Here is a 19,869-nt window from a genome sequence, read left to right on the forward strand (position 1 = left end):
ATTTTTTTCCAGAGGCCATTGCCACCTACTCCTAGGGCTGAAACAGGGTTATCCCTTTTACAGTCCATACGGATGTAGGCTTGGGTATCATCAGTCCGAAGCCTGGCCGGTAGAGCAGAAAGCACCACCTCCCCAATTTTATTGAATTGTCATTAAAAGTTGCATCCATCTCCTCTGATGCCACTTAAGTTCACATATAGTGTCTAAGTTAAATATCATACCTACTATCACTATACTTGTCAATGTCCATGTTAATCCATTTGTGTTTTTGTTTGTCTGGGCATGCCCCCCACAAGCTTTGGCTTTTCTGGTTATGCCCCATTTCCAATTCTCCTCAATAACTGTTGTGATTGTTATTTTGATTATTGGAATGGAAATGAATGTCTTGAAATGTAATTCCATGCCAGGAGGCCAATGATTTGTAAAAAATTTGTTATCATTTTTTCTTCTTTTCTCTTCACTTTTTTTTCAGAATGAGGAGGTTGAGATGAACTGGAATGTCATGAACTATTTGCCGACAGCCGCAGCGTGTCAGAACAACTTCAATGTAAGTTAGAACTCTCTCCTTTAGAAAGCACTAATTTCTGTATAATCACCGGCATCAATAACACTACACAAGCAACGTTTATCGGACAAGCAACTAGGCATGACACTCGCTCTCTCCATACTCCTGTAGCCGATTTCACTTGCGTAAGTCCACTTGCGCAACACGTACGGCGCAAGTTGCTCCATTAATGTTGCGCAAGTGGACTTACGCCGTAAAGTTTTGTGAAATCGGCTGCTGGACTTTAAGTCCCAACCTACAAAACCGTGTTGTAGAGGTAGAGCACTCATGCACACCTACCAACAGCAACTCTCCGATGACTTGGTGATGGTTGGTATTGGAATAAAGCAACTTCCCCTAGCCGTGCTCAACGTGCCGGACAATGGAAAAGAACAGTTAACAAAACAAACCGTACCAAAGAGGTGGAGCTCTTATGCACACCTACCAACAGCCCCTCTCTGATGACCTGGCGATGGTTGGTATTGGAATAAAGCAACTTCCCCTAGCCCTGCTCAATGTGCCGAACAATGGAAAAGAACAATTAACAAAACGAACTGTATCGTAAAAGTGTAGCACTTATGCGCATCTACCAACAGCAAGTCTCTGATGACCTGGGGATGGTTGGCAATGGAATAAAGCAATTTTACCAAGCCACTCAACATGCCGAATAATGGAAAAGAACAATTATTTGTAATACACAGCTTTTGGAATTTGCGTATTGCCTTTGAGAATGCAAAAAAATGTACTTTTTAATTTACCAATCTTTTTCCAGATGATAATAGCAGGGTACATCCTTGCCATCTATCGCAACGCTCAGGAGGAGCAGCGACATGCCACGCCCGGGGCCACACCCATCCGTCGCCGTGGCAACACTCAAGAATCACAGATGGTTCCAGACGAGACGACAACGCCCCGTGCTGTGACCTATGCACAGGGTCTGATTGATGGGGAACTGTCACAGCGTCTGTTTTCGTGAGTTCATATATTTTGACATACACCGGTCAACTTAGAAGACTAGTCTTTGTAAATTACCAATAGTGTCCAATGTCTTTAAAAGCCATTAGACACTTTCGGTACAGAAAAAAAATTAAAAGTTCACAGATTTACAAATAATTTACAGGGTTTACAGAAGGTAATGGTGAAAGACTTCTCTTGAAAAATTATTCAATGAAATGCTTTACTTTTTGAAAAAAACATTAAAACAATATCAATTCTTGATAGCGAGAATTACGGATTTATTTTAAACACATGTCATGACACGCCGAAACGTGCAGAAACAAGGGTGGGTTTTCCCGTTATTTTCTCCCGACTCCGATGACCGATTGAGCCTAAATTTTCACAGGTTTGTTGTTTTATATAAAAGTTGTGATACACAAAGTGTGGGCCCTGGACAATACTGTTTACCGAAAGGGCACAATGCCTTTAAGTGTACTGGACTCGAGCTCTAGTGTTTCTGATCAGCAGTGTCCTTAAACAAGTCACTTAATAACTTTTGCTTTGTACATCAGAGAGGATGACATAGTTGTCATCATTCTTTGTGCCATATGGATATGGGTAACATCATCAGGGAGCCCCCTACATGTAAATCATTGCAGCTCAGTCGCCTGCACGTGTACATGTACATCCCGATAATATGTGGAGATTGTGCAGTAATTCACCAGAACTTTCTTTTCTTTACAGAATTACGCAGAAAATCCAAAAGAAAGTGTCTGGAAAGCGAAGCTCTGGTCTAGACTCCTCGTCAGACTTTCCTCAGCTTCCAGGGTCTTATCTTCCGCTAAACAACCCAGCCCTGGAGTTTGTTAAGGCGGTCTGTAAGGTAAGAGGGCCAGCGACATGATTGGAGTTATTTTTGTATAAATCTTCACTCTTTGACATCTGTGTTTTGTCTGTATGTATGTAGCCTGCATGTTATGGCTTAATCTTGACTTGAAATTTGAGTTGTTGTACTCTCGTTAAAGCATTGCTGCTGTCCTGGAGAGTGTTGGGTCGCAAAATCCATTTGTGCTTTGTGCTTATGCTGTCAATATCGTGCTTAAAAGACAATGATATTGTCAATCTGTTCTGAGAGAGGTTGGAAGCTCCATCCCTCTTTAGTTCATCAACGTTCTGTCACATGAAACCTATCCAGCGTCAACTGAACTGGCCGCCCATCAGGTCCCGGATTGAATACAATTTCTCCGTCTCACCTTCAAATGCATTCACGGTCTAGCTCCTCCCTACCTATCTGAACTTATAACTATCATGCAACCATCCCGCTACTCCCTTTGCTCCTCTCGAGGCATCACGCTGAACCACCCATCTCCCAAGATGCTACCCACACTTGGTGTAGAGCCTTCACTACTGCCGCTCCCAATAAACTCCCACTATCTCTTGGTAATCAACAATCTGTCGATATGTTCAAAACACTGCTCAAAACTCACCTGATCTGTTTAACATATATCTCTGTCAAGCGCATTTGAACATGTACATGTGTATGGACAATTTATAAGTACATTATTAGTATTATTATTATTATAGCTGGCAATGCTTCTTTTTGGGACCCTTGCAGATTTGTTGCTGTGACTGCAGCCACTGTTAGTGTTCCAAAATCAAACAGCTCTTTGGAAAGGGCTATCCCAGTGCATACTGTCTGCAAATGCGATTAGAAATTTGACGTCACAAATTTGAAACAACTATTTCGCATCAGTTGAAACTGACTCAACTCCTGCGAAATTTTGCAGCGAAACAGCCCTGTTACGTCAAAACTCGCTGTGCCTTCACAGGAAGTATGAACCGAGCTTTCCATCATTAGAAGTTTGAAATTCAACTCCTGTTCTTTATCATTCTTGCAGATTTTATTACTTGACTCAGACGTTCACAACCAGGTGAATCGGCTCCAGCGTAATCTCCTTCGGCTGATCGGCACGGGGGAGTTCTCAGATGAGGCTCAGTGGCGCGATCCCTGCTTGTCCTACATCTTACCTGAGGTCATATGTCGTGTCTGCAATCACTGCCGAGACCTTGACCTCTGCCGCGATCCATTGCTTATCCAGGATGGCAATTCTGTGTAAGTTTTTTTCTGTGGTTTTTGCATATATATAACATATTCATCATCAGTGAGTTCCCACCATTGATATATTTTAATTTGCACGATATAATTGAATAAACCATTATTATTTTGATGATTCTCTGCAGCGCCTTATGGCAATGTGTCCAGTGCAATACAGATTACGATATCGTTACCATAGAGCAGTCATTAATTGAAGCGGTTCAAAGGTCATCGATGGCATACACGCTTCAAGATGTTATCTGCCCAAAATGCCAACAGGTATAACTCTCCCCCCACCCAAGGTGTCCCACCCCCATCCCACCTCTACGGTCAATCTTATTCACACATAAGAGTAAATATTCGTATAAATATATGAATAGTAAACTTGCGGGTATACAACCGCAAGTAAAATCTCTTTTGAAGGAGTGTTGACTAAAAGAGTCGGTTTGGTCTCGACGTTTCGAACAGTATACCCTGCTTGTCAAAAGGATAAGATTATACTGTTCGAAATGTCGAGACCGAACCGGCTCTTTTCAGAACCACCACGTCTTCAAAAGAGTTTTTACTCACGGTTGTACCCGCAAGTTTCCTATTCATATTCATAGTTACTCTTATTCTCCACACCATGCAAAGCTTCCAACACCATTTATTCACACATGCTTATGTGTTAAAGAGGGAGCCCCTTCCCCCACATGCTCCTACATGTATACTCTAAAAGCCCACTTCATACTCCCTGCGAATGTGAAGCGAACTTTGACCCCACCAGGGCTGTTTTTGCAGCTAATGTTCCCATTCATTCAAACTTACATTTACTTCCATTGTTTTTAAAGGAATAGCCAATGAACACAGCCATTTAATGAGGTAGAGAAAAACTAAATGAATGGAGTATGGAGGCATCATCTGGAAGCCAAGGCTTACTCAGGGATGCCTGGAGACAGACAGTAAACAGGGACAAAGACTGATAATAAACAGGGACAAGAACGTTTGGACAAGGTTCAACTGTTGCAAACTATTTGTTGTAAATTTTGTGGTGTAAAAATTTGCTTCACATTCCAGGAAGTATGAAGCAGTCTTTCCACACTATTTTCTTCTTGTAGTTATAGAAAGAAACAATTAAAAGGTTTAGGTTGAAAGAGTTGACAAGAGTGAACTTTTAATTCGGTTTGGGAGAGTGTTCCAGAAATGTCATCCCTGATGGAGTTCTAACTTTTGTCTTATATTTCTCTGCAGATCAAGATGCCCAATATGTCAACGTACTGTGAGTGTGCTGGTAACTTTGTGACTACGTTAACCGGCACAAGTTTCATCAACAAGATGAAGACGTTTAGCAACATAGCAAGGTAGACTTCTTTCTTGGCTTTTTGTTTTATAACTCACATTTTAGACAAGGGCTCTAGAGTTGAACTTAACCAAATTATTTATTAAGTACATGAAAAGTTTCACGTCTGAAACAGTTGGGAGCATTTTGATTTGCATTTGTTCAATAGTAAGAATATTTTCATTCGTTGAAAGATAGAATTTTCCATTCAACGCGGCTCCAGTCGTTTAAACAATTATTTACTGAACTGAACTAAACTAGCCTTAATTATATGTGACTGAACTCAACAGCACCTGCCTTTTTAACAAGAATAACACTAAACAGTAACAACCAAGAGAGGGCGCTATACAGAAAAGAGACTTTGCAAATTACTGATGCAGCCTCGTTGAAAAGAACATTCCATTTTTCAACTCATGAAAATATTTGCACCATTGCACACATAAACATTTATTATTCCTATTTTAACAAATGCACAGAACTTCTTTGCATCTCAAGATTGCTTACTATTTTTGTTTCCTCAGACATTACAAGATGCCTCTCCTCCAACATACAGTCGACTGGGTCATTCAGATGAATCCAGTTTCAGCTTGTTAAAACGTCTGGAAGAATCTACTGCCATCAGAGGGGTCTAGGTGCGACCCCGACCCCTACAAACCCTGTGGTTAATGAGTGTCTGTAACACCCCCCCCCTCCAGACAATAGACTGGGTCATTCAGATTAGTCCTATCTCAGCTTGTTAGAACATCTGGAATAATCTACTGCCATAACAGGGGGGACTGGTTGCTACCCGTGACCCTACAAACTCCTTGGCAAATGAGTCTCTGTAGCCCCTCCCCCCTCCCAGACAGTAGATGAATCCAGCCTCAGCTTGTTAGAACATCTAGAAGAATCTACTGCCATCACAGGGGGACTAGGTGCTACCCCAGTTGAGATAAATGGAACAGTCCAGTCTAGGATAACAATGACTTTGGTGAATGAGTCTCTTGAAGACATCACCACCCTCCACTGATGTGTTTTCTTCTTGAAACAAGGACAATCTTTAAGAGCATCATCACTTAATACGAAAAAGTTTTCTTTCCTGGAGGAGAATGGTACAAAATTCTTACCTAGAAGGAAATGGAACAGTCCTAAATTTCAATATTGTTTCAAATGTATTGGTCAGATTTTCTCTGAGGTATTACAGGATTGGTAGAGCTGACAAAACAGTGGCAGACAGTATTCATGCTTTGTGTGATCAACCCTCAGAGAAAATAGTGAAAAACCATGCTTAAAATAAAGGGAAGGTACACGTTTGGTAATTACTCAAAACAAATATTAACTTAAAAACTGACTTGGTAATGAGCATTGGGGAGCTGTTGATAGTATAAAACATTGTCAGAAACGGCTCCCTCTGAAGTAGCATAGATTTTAAAATAGAGGTAATTTCTCACTAAAATAATAAAAGACTTCTAGCTAGAAGTCTTTATTCCAATCTGAAAGCACACAAAATTCGTCCAACAAGGGTGTTTTTTCTTTCATCATTTTCTCCCAACTCCGATGACCAGTTGAGCTCAAATTTTCACAGGCTTGTTATTTAATGCATATGTTGAGATAAACCTAGTGAGAACACTGGTCTTTGACAATTACCAAAAGTGTACCTTCCCTTTAAGGTTCAGCATTCTAATTTTGTTATCTTTAAACATTTTTGAACAAAAGTGTATGAAGTAACTGAAAACTTATTGTACAGTAAAAAAAAAAAGTTAAAATAACTATGGGTAAAAACCAAAATTATTATTCTTTATCCCGGATGCAAATTTAACATCTATTGTATATCGTTGCGGTACCCGCTGCCAAAACATAGGATTTGAACTGCCTCTAGCTACCGGGCAACCTCGGTAGTCTAGTTGGTAAGACACTGCTCTAGAATTGCAAGGGTCGAGAGTTCTAATCCCACCCAAGTAATATGCCTGTGAGATTTGTTCACAGGACTTGGGATAGTACTGAGTATACAGTGCTAACTCACATCGGTGTATATGGGTAAAAACCAAAATGAATATTCTTTATCCCCGATGCAAATTTAACATCTATTATTTAAAAAAACTAGTTTGTATAATGCTATATAAAAAAGTGCTTTGAAAAAACTTTGTTTAAAGAAGAAAAAAAAATAATCAAATTAAACTTAACAAATTAAACCAACAGTCAATAAATTAAAAAATCTGTATTTGAACCCCGGCGAAACATTGAGGCCATCTTTAGAAAGATAAAACAAACTAAAAAGCCACATGCAAAACAAAAATTCAACTGGAATTGCCTGTCACACATAGCAAGGGTCAGAGCTGTTGACTCAGTAAACAACATTCAGTTAAAGTTAAATATATAAAATTGATAAAGACATTTAATTGTTTGATTTTTGATATTGGCAGGACCATATCATATTGACAATAAAAAGGTATGTCAGTCAATTAAGTATTTGTTGAAACTTGATGAAGGTTGGTTACAATTTTGAAAAGCATCATTTGTTTCCTATTTTGATTGTTATAATGGGTTTTTTTTTGTTGGGGGTGGGGAATGTCAAAATAGGCCATAGGTTAAAATCTCATTTTGTCTTTGTTTTTCAACCCAAAATTAAAATAACTGGTTGACAATTGTTGGTTTATCAAAACAAATACGCTAGTTGGGTTGTACTACTTCAGGATTTTTTTATTTCCCCCCCCCCCCCCCCTCTTTCCCTGCATTTAATTGTTTATTTGTGAGGGGGTGTCTAACCATGGAGGTAGAAATATATTGACCGGCATATTTTCTCTGTTTTTGTCAAACAAAAATTACATAATTTGCTCAATTGTTAATTATGTTGGACCTAAATTATATCATGTTATGTTTTCGCCTCTGTTACACCCAATATATTATGACTAAAATGTACTTTATTTGTTGCTGAGTTGTTCGGCATATATATTTGTATAGAAATGGTTACCATTTATTTTGGAAACCATACTTTGTTTTTTGAGAAGAAACAAGTTGAAAATGATTACCTGTGTATTGTCTGTATTTTATCATGTTTACGACTTGCTTACTGATGAATATTTATACATTTTTTGGAAGTGACCAGTTATTTTTCTGGTCGGGGCCCAATTTCACAGACCTGCTAAGCAAACAAATTTGCTTGGCATGAAATTTATTCCTTGATAAAAACAGGATTACCAACTAAATTTCCACGTGATTTTCAGGATAAGCAAACAACAGCTGAATACCAGTAACAAGCAATAATGCAAGAAAAGTTGGTTGGTAATCCTGTTTTTTTTTTAAAGGAAGAAATGTCATGCTTAGCAGCTCTAGGAAATTGGGCCCCAGTTTCATCCCCCAAAACTTGTGTCTGGAAAACGTTTTTGTCAGATACGTTTCTCAGATTGTGTATTAGGGTTTAAAGTTACTCTCTACCTCCATGCTTGGACATAACCGCTCTGGATTTTCGGCAGATATTACAAAAACGCTTGTTTTGGGTTTTTTTTTTTTTTTTTTCACTTGCTAGTTTAATTGGAATTCGGGTCATCTCGTACCCGAGTCAACTCGTACCCGAGTCAACTCGTACCCGAGTCAACTCGTACCCGAGTCAACTCGTACCCGAGTCAACTCGTACCCGAGTCAACTCGTACCCGAGTCAACTCGTACCCGAGTCAACTGTGTGGACCATAACTCTCACTTGATGTATCCCAACATAATGGATAAAATAACACCTCTGACAATTTAGGCTCCATTGGTCATGGAAGTGGGGAAGAAAATGATGAAATAAAAAAGTTTGTGCGCTTTCAGCTACGTAAAAGTCCAAAGTATTTTCATATTTAAGTGAGAAATTACCTCTTTCTCAAAGTACAGAACTACTTTACTTCAGCGGGAGCCGTTTCTCACAATGTTGGTTACTATCAACAACTCTCCATTACTTGTTACCAAGTAAGTTTTTATGTTAACAATTAATTTGAGTAAAAACCAATAGTGTCCAGTGGCCTAGTTGGAGTGTACTTGTAGGCGAGTTACACGGCTGTTGTAAATATATAAATATACAACACTTTGTTATTCAAATCAATTAAAGGTTATTTATCAGGATGCTGAGACCAAACCTTATCCGAAAGGAAAACACGCTATTGTTGGATTACAGATCGCCTTTATACCTCGGACAATGGTGGGCTTAGTGGAGGTATGTATGGAGCGCCCAATAACGATAAATAGTCCGACTGAAAAATCTGGTTCGTTTTGATATGCTGTATTTATAACGTAAACACACTTAAATATTTATATTAAAAAAATGCGATCACAATATAAAAAGTATGGTTATAACAAGTATGCAACTTTTTAACTGATACGCTGAATTCCTCTTCAAAAATGTGTCATAGAAAACTGAAACCCCTTGTACAAAAGTTAAATGTGATCGGCCTTTTCCTCTTTCTTTTTTTTATATTTATTTTTTTATTGGAAAGTTGAATGTCTGTTATTAGTAGGATTTGAAACTATGCATGGTGGGAGTGTAATTGGGTGAGGTTTGTGGTAACACCATGTGTAAATATTTGTTGAGTAGTTGGTGTTGTCTGAAAACTTCCTGAAGATGATCAGACGTACTGATGAAAACGTCACGGTTATCCAACGGTTCTTTTTAGAACCTACACTACCCAAAAGAGATGTTTACTACAATACAAACCAGCTTCACACTACAACAAGTGTTTTTTTTCTTTAATCTTGCAACTTCGGTGACCAATTGAGTCAACATTTTCACAGACTGTTATTGTATGCATATGTTGGGATACACCAAGTGAGTAGACTGGTCTTTGACAATTACCAAAGGTGTCCAGTGCCTTTAAAGTTTGTTTCCACTTTGCCCGCCATATCTCACCTTGTTCCCCATTCATAAAACCACCCCGTAGACGGTTGCTAGCCCCCGTTGCCTACGACGCTCAGCATGCGGGGTTCTTTGAGTCAATTGAACCCACTGCAGTATCAACACACAGCAAACATGTCATCTACATGATCCCAACTCTATGCAATAATATAACCATTTATCATAAAGTATATTTACCTAGCAGTTGACATCGGCTCGTGAAGTAACAGGTTGTATGAAAGGTCAAATTCTGCGGATGAAAATGATCGTTGTTTTGTAGCAACCACGGGGGAAATTCAGTCCGGAGGTTTTTGAATGACTTCTTTGTGATCGTAAACTCATCTACGGAAATTGAGTAAATTGGATGTTTTGTGATTGGGAGAAAACTATCCTGCGTAATAATTTAGGAAGCTGTTTAGAGAGTCTTTTTTTTGTGGAACGTTGTCGACACGCACTTAGCAACCTGGTCTGCGCAGTTTGTAACAACCCAAACCCTGAGTACTACGTGGGGAACTTCAGATTGGAATATTTGTTGCGGTGTTGTACGGGTGAAATGGAGTTCTACTTATATGGGTGAGTGTTAAGGGGTAGGGTTTCGGTATTTTATAAGCAGATAACTTTTGGACGAACATGAAAATAATGTGGGAAGAAACTATAAATACATAGCAAACTTGCGGTTGTGGAAATCCCTTTTGGTGGGTTTTGGCTCTGAAAAAAGAGCCGGTGTGGTCTCAACGTTTCGAACAGTACACTCTGCATGTCTTCAGGAAATGAAATATGTGCTTCCGAAAGTTATTTCCACTGCTGGGGTTATCAAACTTGTTGGTGTACGATCACTTCGTACCTACTTCGTTACCCTACGCCCAATTTCATAAAGCTTTTATAATATAAAAGGCAGTGTGATGAACACTATTGGTAATTTCTCAAAATAATTATTAGCACAAAACCTTACTTTGTTACAAGTTATTGAGAGACGGCTCCCTCTGAAGTGACGTAGTTTTCGAGAAAGAAGTAATTTTGAATTAGATTTTGAGGTATCGAAATCAAGCATCTGAAAGCACACAACTTCGTGTTTATTTCATTTTCTCGTAACTTCGACGACCAATTATGTTGAGCGCAAATTTTCACATGTTTGATATTTTTTGTGGCTATATTGAGATATACCAAGTGAGAAGACTAACTGTCTTTGACAATTTACCAACAGTGTCCAGTGTCTTTAAGCAGAAAAAGGCTGCTCAGTATATATGTTTCGCTGAAGAGTTGAGTTTGGGTACCAGTCGCAGCTGCAATGTAAACTACATGTATAATGGTTTTTCATGTTTTTGCTATGTAAAATATTTCTGTGCTTATAGCAAGTTTTTATGCTTACATGCTTTATGAAATTGTACCCATGACATTTTGGTACCTTTTGGTTAAGACGGACGTCAGACACTTCGTATACCTTTACCAGTTAAAATGTGCATAATCTTTTCCCAATGTTTCTGTAAGTGTCTTAGAGTTTCTCTTAAAATACTTGTATCAAGCCATTAAAACAAATGTATGTCAAACCATAGAGGAAGGACAGAGACCATGGAGAATTCCTCCATGGCGAAATTCCTCCATGGTCAAACAAACACTTCGTATACAACCTTGTGTGACTTTATAAGTGGGTTGAAAGGGTATTGCTTTTTAAAAACGGGGGGGGGGCACTTGTTATCCAACAAAAAGATGTTTGAAGTCGGGATTTTTAATATTATACTTATGGTCATGAAATAATTTTGCTTCAGACTGATAAGCAGAATTGATACTTCTAAGAGGCAGAAGGCGATTGCCTCTATGCCCCATGTCATTTGCCTCGGTGCCCTTGAAATGCTCCCGTAGAAAAATTCCTCATAGGGTACCCTTTTTACCAAAGGAAAACAATGCCTTGATGCATGCCCTGTCTAAAACAAAGCATACAGGCTTGTGCAAGTTTATACTTAAATGGGAAGGTTTGCGGTATGCGTAATGACTATCTCTAATGAGTTTGGGTGGTTCTGAAAAGAACCGTTGGTTTCAACTCGGTTTATACTGTGGAACTAAAAAGTGTCCCGAAAATCTGGTGCCGAAAATCTACTCCGTGGTAGATTTAAATATTATAGCAAGACAATTCTCTAAAGAAAAAATCTACCAGGTAAGTAGACACACACATGGTGTTACCGCAAAACCAAATTAATTTTTATAAATTGTTTTTAATACAAAACCTAACTTTTGTATTGTTTAATAGATGTTATGGGTAAAAACCAAAAATTAATATTTTGTATTGTTCTTTACATGCAGAAAATGCCCTGCCTAACTTCCTGAACTGAAAAGCAGTGATGCCTGCTCCACCGAGCAGTGTCATGTTGGATGTAGACACCATTTTGGGCATACACCGGCCCACCAAGAAACCCTCAAGCCTTAAAAAACCTCGTCAGCCCCCACCGCCAAAGTACATCAATAAGGAACGGGCCCTCGCCATCGCGAAGAAGTTCAAGATCTCTCAGATCGGAAAAGTCTCTGTGCGAGCCGGGAGGAATGGTGGTGACGACATCCCGAAAGTTAGTCTACAGTCCGAGAAAGTCCTTACGCGACGGATACTCCTCGACCGTGAAAAGGGGCTGGAGACGGCGAGGAATACTAAGGACAGCGCGGTCGGGAAGTGCATCCTCGGAAGAAACGATTACGAAACGAGGAGATTGGGTGTTGAGTTTGATCAGCTGAACGAGGATGTTGAGAGGCGGAAGTACCAGCTCCTGCGACGGAAAAGTGTGTTTGTTCAAAAACGTGGTTTGACGCTCACTCAAAACGGTATTGTGTTCGACTCGGCTGCTCCTTCTGGGGCTGTGCCAGGTTCACATCCCAGCAGACGCGCAAAACCTCTCCCGGATATTCAAGAACCAGACAGAAAGCTAAGGGATAAATCTCCCTCCTACATGCGCCCTCTAAGTTGCGATCGTACCAGGTCGACGGATTCACAAGTTGCTGAAGTAGAGAGGTTTCTAGCGAGCCCAACAATGCAGCAGTTCACTAAAGGCCCGGATGAAGATAGCACTTTGCTTGCCTTGCAGACGGTAAGCGAAGCCAACGACCTGGAAGCAGCATCCAACATGGCGCCTACTAATTCATCACCAACACGTCGGGTCAAACAACACGAAATGAAACATTCCGACCTCCCTGAAATTGCAGAGAGTGTCTCGTCTGATGGATCAGAACTTGATGTGTTTCACGACATAGATGATGACGCAAAGAAAGGGTTACCCAATTTCCCCATTACCAAACCCCTGAGTAGAAGTACGTCAGTTCAAATCACGGAGGCAGAAACTGATGATGTCAAGAGAAGACACTCGACCGCTTATTCGGGACTTCGGCGATCTGTCGGTAAATCCGAAAGCGACCGACCTGCTGGACCTGAATCGGCAACAGTTCGCCCGTCATCTCGCAAGCGTTCCCGTCGTACATCCTCAATTCGCTCAAGAACTCACTCGGGTTCCCGCCCAAAATCACACGGGAAATCCCGAAGTAAACGTGTGTCATTCTCGCAGAAGCCGAACCCTACCCGCTTCAATGTGTCAAGCCCCTCGAAGGACCCGAGGTTTACCGAACTCACTTCGAATCTCATACCCGATTCGGCGAAAGCTTTCGATCTTTACCGATCCATGGGTAGGTTGAGTGTATTGGACAAATTGCATAAGGAGACCGAGTCGAACGTTTCCGATGGACTTCGTACGAAAATGGAAAAGATCGGTCCGATTCGACCGGTCGGCAACATCAAAAGCATTTGATACTTTGTCGATAATTTTTGGAGCATAAACCGATAAGAAGGGCGCCCTCTTTCACTACTGTTGAACGGATTGTACGTCTTATTCTGCGATTCTACCTGAAACTTTATGACCGTTTATTTAATATCACACACACCTTTCTACCGAAAAAGTTTGAATTGTTCAGCGTCGGTTTCACATAAAGATCTAAGATAAATCTTAAAGAAACTTCACAGAATTGGTAAGAAAAAAAGAAAAAACATAAAACGTAACGGTCTAATGATGATGATACATTAGAAAACATCCCTTGAATATTTCTGTCTGAAATGACCAAGATGGCCGATTTATCTCAAACTTCTCAGTTTATGAATATAAAATGGTGAAATACATGAAGTAACTCTTTTATTGAAAAAAAAGTAATCAACATAGAGAATTATATTGTGACATCACACTTTGCTTAAAGGGACACGTTGCCTTGGATCGGACGAGTGGGTCTATTAAAAGCGTTTGAACCCGTTTGTTATGAAATGCATATGGTTAGAAAGATGTTTTAAAAGTAGAATATAATGATCCACACAAGTATCACTCGAAACTGCACGGTTTTCCTTTTACGTCGCGAACTATCCCGGTCGGCCATTTATGGGAGTCAAAATTTTGACTCCCATAAATGGCCGACCGTGTTAGTCGACAGGGTAAAAAGAAAACCACGCAATTTCGAGGCATATTTGTGTAGATCATTGTATTCTACTTTTACAATATCTTTCTAACCATACACATTTTACAACAAACGGTTACAGAACGATTTTCAAATACCAACTCGACCGATCCAAGGCAATGTGTTCCTTTAACAATAAAGGTGGATTATACCTGTGATATCCAAGTGCTTTGTGAAATCTGATTTGCCGTAAAAGTTGAAATTTTCTAACCTTTTGAAGTAATTCCAAGAGTTATTAAAATGGACTAATTTACTGTTTAAAAGTTGTCCCTTCCCATAAATTCTTTGTACGAGTTGATTACTCAACAGCAGACCAGAGTGTTTACTCTGCTGCACGAACACCTTCAAATAGTTTTAACACACACAGTATAAAACAATGATTATGGACATACAAAGTACAAAATAGAAAAAGTAGAAAACACGAAAGAAAAACTGGACATCCAATGAAAGCACCATGTTTCCTTTGGGGGTCCTTAACAAATGTAATAAAGGAACACGTTGGCTTGGATCGGACGAGTTGGTCTAAAAGAAGCTTTCGAAACCGTTTGTTATGAAATGCATTATGGGTAGAAAGATGTTTTAAAAGTAGAATATAATGACCCACACAAGTATCACTCAAAATTGCACGGTTTTCTTTTTACCTTGTCGACAAACACGGTTGGCCATTGGGAGTAAAAATTTTGACTCAAATTAAAACTAATGGCCGACCGTGTTAAGTGTACGAGGTAAAGAGAAAAACGCGCAGTTTCGAGGCATGTTTTTTTTAAAATCATTTTTATTATTCTACTTTTACAAAATCTTTCTACCATAGAATGTTTCTACTAACCATTATGCATTATAACAAACGGTTACAGAACGCTTTTCAAAGACCAACTCGACCGATCCATGGAGGTAGATTTCTACCTCCATGACTGGTCCATGGCAACGTGTTCCTTAAAGCCACTGGACACTATTGGTAATAATTACTCAAAATAATTATTAGCATAAAACCTTACTTGTTAACGAGTAATGGGGAGAGATTGATGGTATAAAACATTGTGAGAAGTGTCTCCCTCTGAAGTGCCATAGTTTTCGAGAAATGAGTAATTTTCCACGAATTTGATTTCGAGACCTTAGATTTAGAACTTGAGGTCTCGAAATCAACCATCTAAATGCACACATCTTCGTGTGACAAGGGTGTTTTTTTCTTTCATTAATATCTCGCAACTTCGACGACCAATTGAGCTTAAACTTTCACAGGTTTGTTATTTTATGCATGTTTAGATACACAATGTGAGAAGACTGGTCTTTGACAATTACCAATAGTGTACACTGCCTTTAAGGGCATAGGCCTAGATTGAGCTCTGTGATTTTCAGTCAGACGTATCCGCAACGTTTAAACAACCAAGCTTTATTTCCCACCATGACTTCAACTGCCTACCCATATCATCCCATCCCCAAATTTTAGATGAAGTGTCTTACAAACTTCAACAAGTTGAGGCACCAAACCTTTAACAGGGGCTGTACTTGGCCATCGCCGGGGAACGCTGATCTAGTTTCAGTAGTTCCCTGCGGAAGGCTACGGTATTATACCCGATGGGGACAATTAATAGTTCCCTGAAGAAGCTAAAAGACAGATTTCATCTTTGCTAAGGATTTGATAGATGTGTGTGGTCCGTAAAATTATGATCGAAACTATGCATAAGTGACAAAAATTCCATTGCGCTTCCTCCTCGTGATGACAAAATCTAAGCGGAATTAAATATTCCAAACCAGACCGTGCGCCCTCTTTATGACATGTATTCATGAGATTTGCAGTTGTATCCGATGTACATGTGATTACGTAAAGTCTTAAACTATGCATGTGCCGTTAAAGTTAAGGGGCGCCCTCTTTATTTGGGGTGACCGAGCTCGCTTGACCGCACTCACCCCTTCAGCACGCCCCCCCCCCCCCCAAAAAAAAAAAAAAAAAAAACTCAAACAACATCACCTTTTACGTCACATCATTCACACATGGACTGCATGACCTAGGGACTCCGACATACAAGTACATTTTTTGTGTATGTTTACATAAACCAATACCCGTCCCAATCCTTGCGGACAAGTACCTGGTGACCAGTCTACCTTTCATGCGGGGGACCGTTAAACTTAAAGGGCGCCCTCTGTATTTTGCGTGGCGGAGCTCGCTTGACCGCACTCATTCCCCTCCCCCCCCCCCCCCCCCCCCCCCTAATCACCTTTTACCTCCCATCACGTCTTCACATGGCCTGCATGAGATTAGGAATCCGACATTCGCGTGTTTATGTTTACATAAATAAACCAATAGGCCTACCCGTCCTATAATCCTTGCGGATACAGACCGGGACCTGAGCAAGCGGAACCGTTAAACTTAATAAAGGGCGCCCTCTTTATTTGGTGGCCGTGCTCACCCTCCTCCTCCCCACCCCCCCGCGTGTGTGTACATTGGATATGGATACATGCAGCATGCAGTCAGTGCATTATTAAAGGGAGGTGTGTTTGTCATGTGTTGGTCGGCACCGCGGCAGGTGTGATGTTCATGTTGGAATCGGATGATAATATTATTTGTCTCCAGAGATATCGACACAATTGTTGCATTTTGCTGAGATGTTTTCTGTGTATGGGTAAGCTGTTTTAATTATCCTGGTGTCATGTGTTTTTCAGTAGGATAACAGGAAAATTGTTCACAATCAAAAACTGAATGTTTTTTTTCTAATCATCTAATCCATTTTTTAACAATCAACACTTACACTTATGACTTATGGTGTGTTGACATTTTTAAAGTTTTGGTTTTAAGTTGCGGGGCCAATCCGCCATTAACAGTGCTCACTGCATGCACGACATTGGAGCAACGTCATATGTTTTCACACCCTTCATTGGTTGGTATTTTATTGAAATTTTCAATGAAAATCCAGAAGCTAGTATAATACAGTATGGCGTGCAAAATAAATCAAAAATATTATTCAATTACTACTTAACAAATTTAATTACATTTTTGTCCTAATAAGGCATTGTGGCTACTAGAACCCAGAAGCACGCACACTTCATAACAATCCGTTTTCCTCCATTTCAGACCAGTAATGTTTGGTTTCAGGAGATAAGAAACCAATCTATGATATTTTCTCTTTAATGTAGACTTAATATTTATTCCGCTTAAATCAGAATTTATTTACAGCTAGCCCACCTTGTTGAGCTGTAAATGGCTCCGCTTTTACTATCGGTCTCATCACTGTTGTTGAGACCAATGTTAAAAGCGGAGCCATTAACAGCTCAACAAGGTGGGCTAATTTACAGCATGCAGTTAATCCAAACAAAAAAATTCCGTCATTTTCATTTAAAATATTTAAATTTTTCCCATTATTGGCACACCATAGAATCCAAAATAGTAACCACCTCACTTGATCCATCTAGTGACTAAAGCAGAATGAAACTCAACCTAGCAGATAGTAATTTTGTTTTGAACTTTCGAGGTTGGTTGATGTTTCTTTTACTCATTTGAATGTTTGCATCATAATGCATTAAATATAGTGATTTGTACCAAAAATCAATCAGTTTATAAATGTTTGAGCATAACCAACGACAGGAAACTTTATTTTCAGCATGATTAAGCCTGATGAAAATACAGACTGTGAGTAAACAGCATAGCTTCTGTCACCGGTGCAGCTTGCACAATCTCGCGGTAAACGGGAATCAAAGTTGGGGTTCGAAAACATATGAGGGACGATAACGTATGTTGCTACGATATGTTCTTTTAAATAAATGCATTCATTTTGAACCTGGTTTGTCGCTACTCAGCGACTCGGATGTAGAATCCGAACTATCAAAATAGATGAGGTCCGCTAATTCATGAATTGTTTCCACTAAAAACTATTCATTTTGAGTGTGTGGGGTCATGGAGGTAGTAGGGTATAGTAAAGAAGACGATAGCGGAACGAACCTCATAGTTTTGTTTACAGTCACCATAGTTCCAGAAGTAGTTCGTCGCTGTCACGGCGGGTAAAACGTTAAAGGAACACGTTGCCTTGGATCGGTCGAGTTGGTCTTTGAAAAGCGTTTGTAACCGTTTTTTATAAAATGCATATGGGTAGAAAGATGTTGTAAAAGTAGAATACAATGATCCACACAAACATGCCTCGAAATTGCGTGGTTTTCCTTTTACCTTGTCGACTAACACGTCGGCCATTTATGGGGGTCAAAATTTTGACTCCCATAAATGGCCGACCATGTTAGTTCGCACAGTAGAAGGAAAACCACGCAATTTCGAGGCAAACTTGTGTGGATCATTGTATTCTACTTTTAAAACATCTTTCCAACCATATGCATTTTATAGAAAACGGTTACAAACGCTTTTGTTTTGACCAACTCGTCCGATCCAAGGCAACGTGTTCCTTTAACGTTGAACTTGAAAAAGAAATTAAATAAAATGGCCATCCACTGGATTGTCGTACGCACGGTAGCAGACCTTGTCCAAAATTCCAGCTCCAATGTTGTCTGAATGTGAGTCAATGTCAATAATGTCATTGCCAATGTCATGCTTTTGCTTGGACTGTCATGGCTGTATATTTTAAATTCAATTCAATTCAACATTTTAACATTTATTTTGGAAATGCCCTTGTTTTACAGTTTACACATTGCAGGCCCGTATGCTTCGTTTTTGAAAGGGCAAGGGCACTAAGGCATTTTCTCTTTGGCAAAGGGCACCCTATGAGGAAATTGTAAATTTCTACTGGAGCATTTCAAGGGCACCAAGGCAATGGCAAGGGGCAACGGAGGCAATCGCCTTCGTTGCCTCCGTGAAGTGTGAGGCCTGACATCGTCATTGGTGTTTGATTTAGCCCAGGTCTGGACTCCTCCGCTGCACATGGTGGCGGTTGCACCCCTAACTAAGTATATTCTTCCTCCATGGTTGCACTGTCAGAGGGCACGCAGCACGCAACATTCCTGGTTTGACTTCAACAGCACATGCACGCGCACGGACGCCATCTTTTAGGTCAGATATTTGACAGTGACGTCGGATTCAATACGGTCTATAGGCCTTCACTTTGTCCTTGGTACAGTACAGTGTCAGTGAGTCATAAATTATTTGAGACTTGCTGTTTAAGACACTGGCGGCAGCAGACATGTAGGCCTATGTAGCAGTCCTCTTTTATAGCGGCTCTGTGCGTGTGCGCGCATGCTCAGTACTGCGCGCGTTGGTCTGAGCACGTACATGTACACTACTGTGAATAAAAAAGGAGGCCGCCTCTCAAAAGGAAACTTGTGGGTGGGACGCTAAACATGTTTATTTTTTTACTCGGCCTTTACTGAATTCAGTTATGGTCTGCTGAACTTGAATGCCTGCATCATGTGCACTGACATGACTGCAATGCAACCTAGTTCTCACGATCAAATCTGACAATTATTTGAGGCATTGCATGGTGAGGTATTAATGTTTGGTTTGGGGTAACATCATGTGCTCAATCTACTTGCGAAACACACGCATCTACTCCCGAACCCGCACTACATGTTAGTTGAACAGAATCACAAGAGCTTTGAGTTCGGTGCTCTTATCCTCTCGGTCACGACGCCCTTCAAGTAGATCATCTAAACAAACAAACAAACAAACAGACAAACGGACAAACAAACAAGCAAACAACAGACAGAAAAACTGTTAGTGTTTTATA

The 19,869-nt window shown here is 40.0% G+C and overlaps 3 protein-coding genes across 4 annotated transcripts in view; all 3 read left to right on the top strand.

The window, feature by feature from the left end:
* The window catches only part of LOC139951313 (DNA polymerase epsilon catalytic subunit A-like), a 54,017-nt gene extending 46,120 nt beyond the window's left edge, over nucleotides 1-7,897 (top strand). The window contains exons 43-49 of the mRNA XM_071950139.1: nucleotides 473-547; nucleotides 1,317-1,516; nucleotides 2,225-2,363; nucleotides 3,379-3,593; nucleotides 3,722-3,854; nucleotides 4,806-4,915; nucleotides 5,415-7,897. Coding sequence (XP_071806240.1) covers nucleotides 473-547; nucleotides 1,317-1,516; nucleotides 2,225-2,363; nucleotides 3,379-3,593; nucleotides 3,722-3,854; nucleotides 4,806-4,915; nucleotides 5,415-5,487 — 945 coding nt within the window. The 3' untranslated portion in view covers nucleotides 5,488-7,897. The remainder of the gene's footprint in view (nucleotides 1-472; nucleotides 548-1,316; nucleotides 1,517-2,224; nucleotides 2,364-3,378; nucleotides 3,594-3,721; nucleotides 3,855-4,805; nucleotides 4,916-5,414) is intronic.
* A 1,959-nt stretch (nucleotides 7,898-9,856) lies between these two features.
* Nucleotides 9,857-14,036, top strand: LOC139951407 (uncharacterized). Its single transcript, XM_071950288.1, has 2 exons — nucleotides 9,857-10,309; nucleotides 12,035-14,036. The coding sequence occupies exon 2, from the start codon at nucleotides 12,073-12,075 to the stop codon at nucleotides 13,516-13,518; it is 1,446 nt and encodes a 481-aa protein (XP_071806389.1). The 5' UTR covers nucleotides 9,857-10,309; nucleotides 12,035-12,072; the 3' UTR covers nucleotides 13,519-14,036.
* A 2,667-nt stretch (nucleotides 14,037-16,703) lies between these two features.
* The window catches only part of LOC139951425 (vitamin D3 receptor B-like), a 42,424-nt gene continuing 39,258 nt past the window's right edge, over nucleotides 16,704-19,869 (top strand). The window contains exon 1 of one of the 2 annotated variants that reach the window (XM_071950311.1): nucleotides 16,704-16,830. The gene's annotated coding sequence lies outside the window, so the exon portion shown is untranslated. The remainder of the gene's footprint in view (nucleotides 16,831-19,869) is intronic. The other variant, XM_071950312.1, reaches the window with a different exon arrangement.

This window comes from Asterias amurensis, chromosome 19, assembly GCF_032118995.1.
Source record: "Asterias amurensis chromosome 19, ASM3211899v1".
Classification (NCBI taxonomy): Eukaryota; Metazoa; Echinodermata; class Asteroidea; order Forcipulatida; family Asteriidae; genus Asterias; species Asterias amurensis.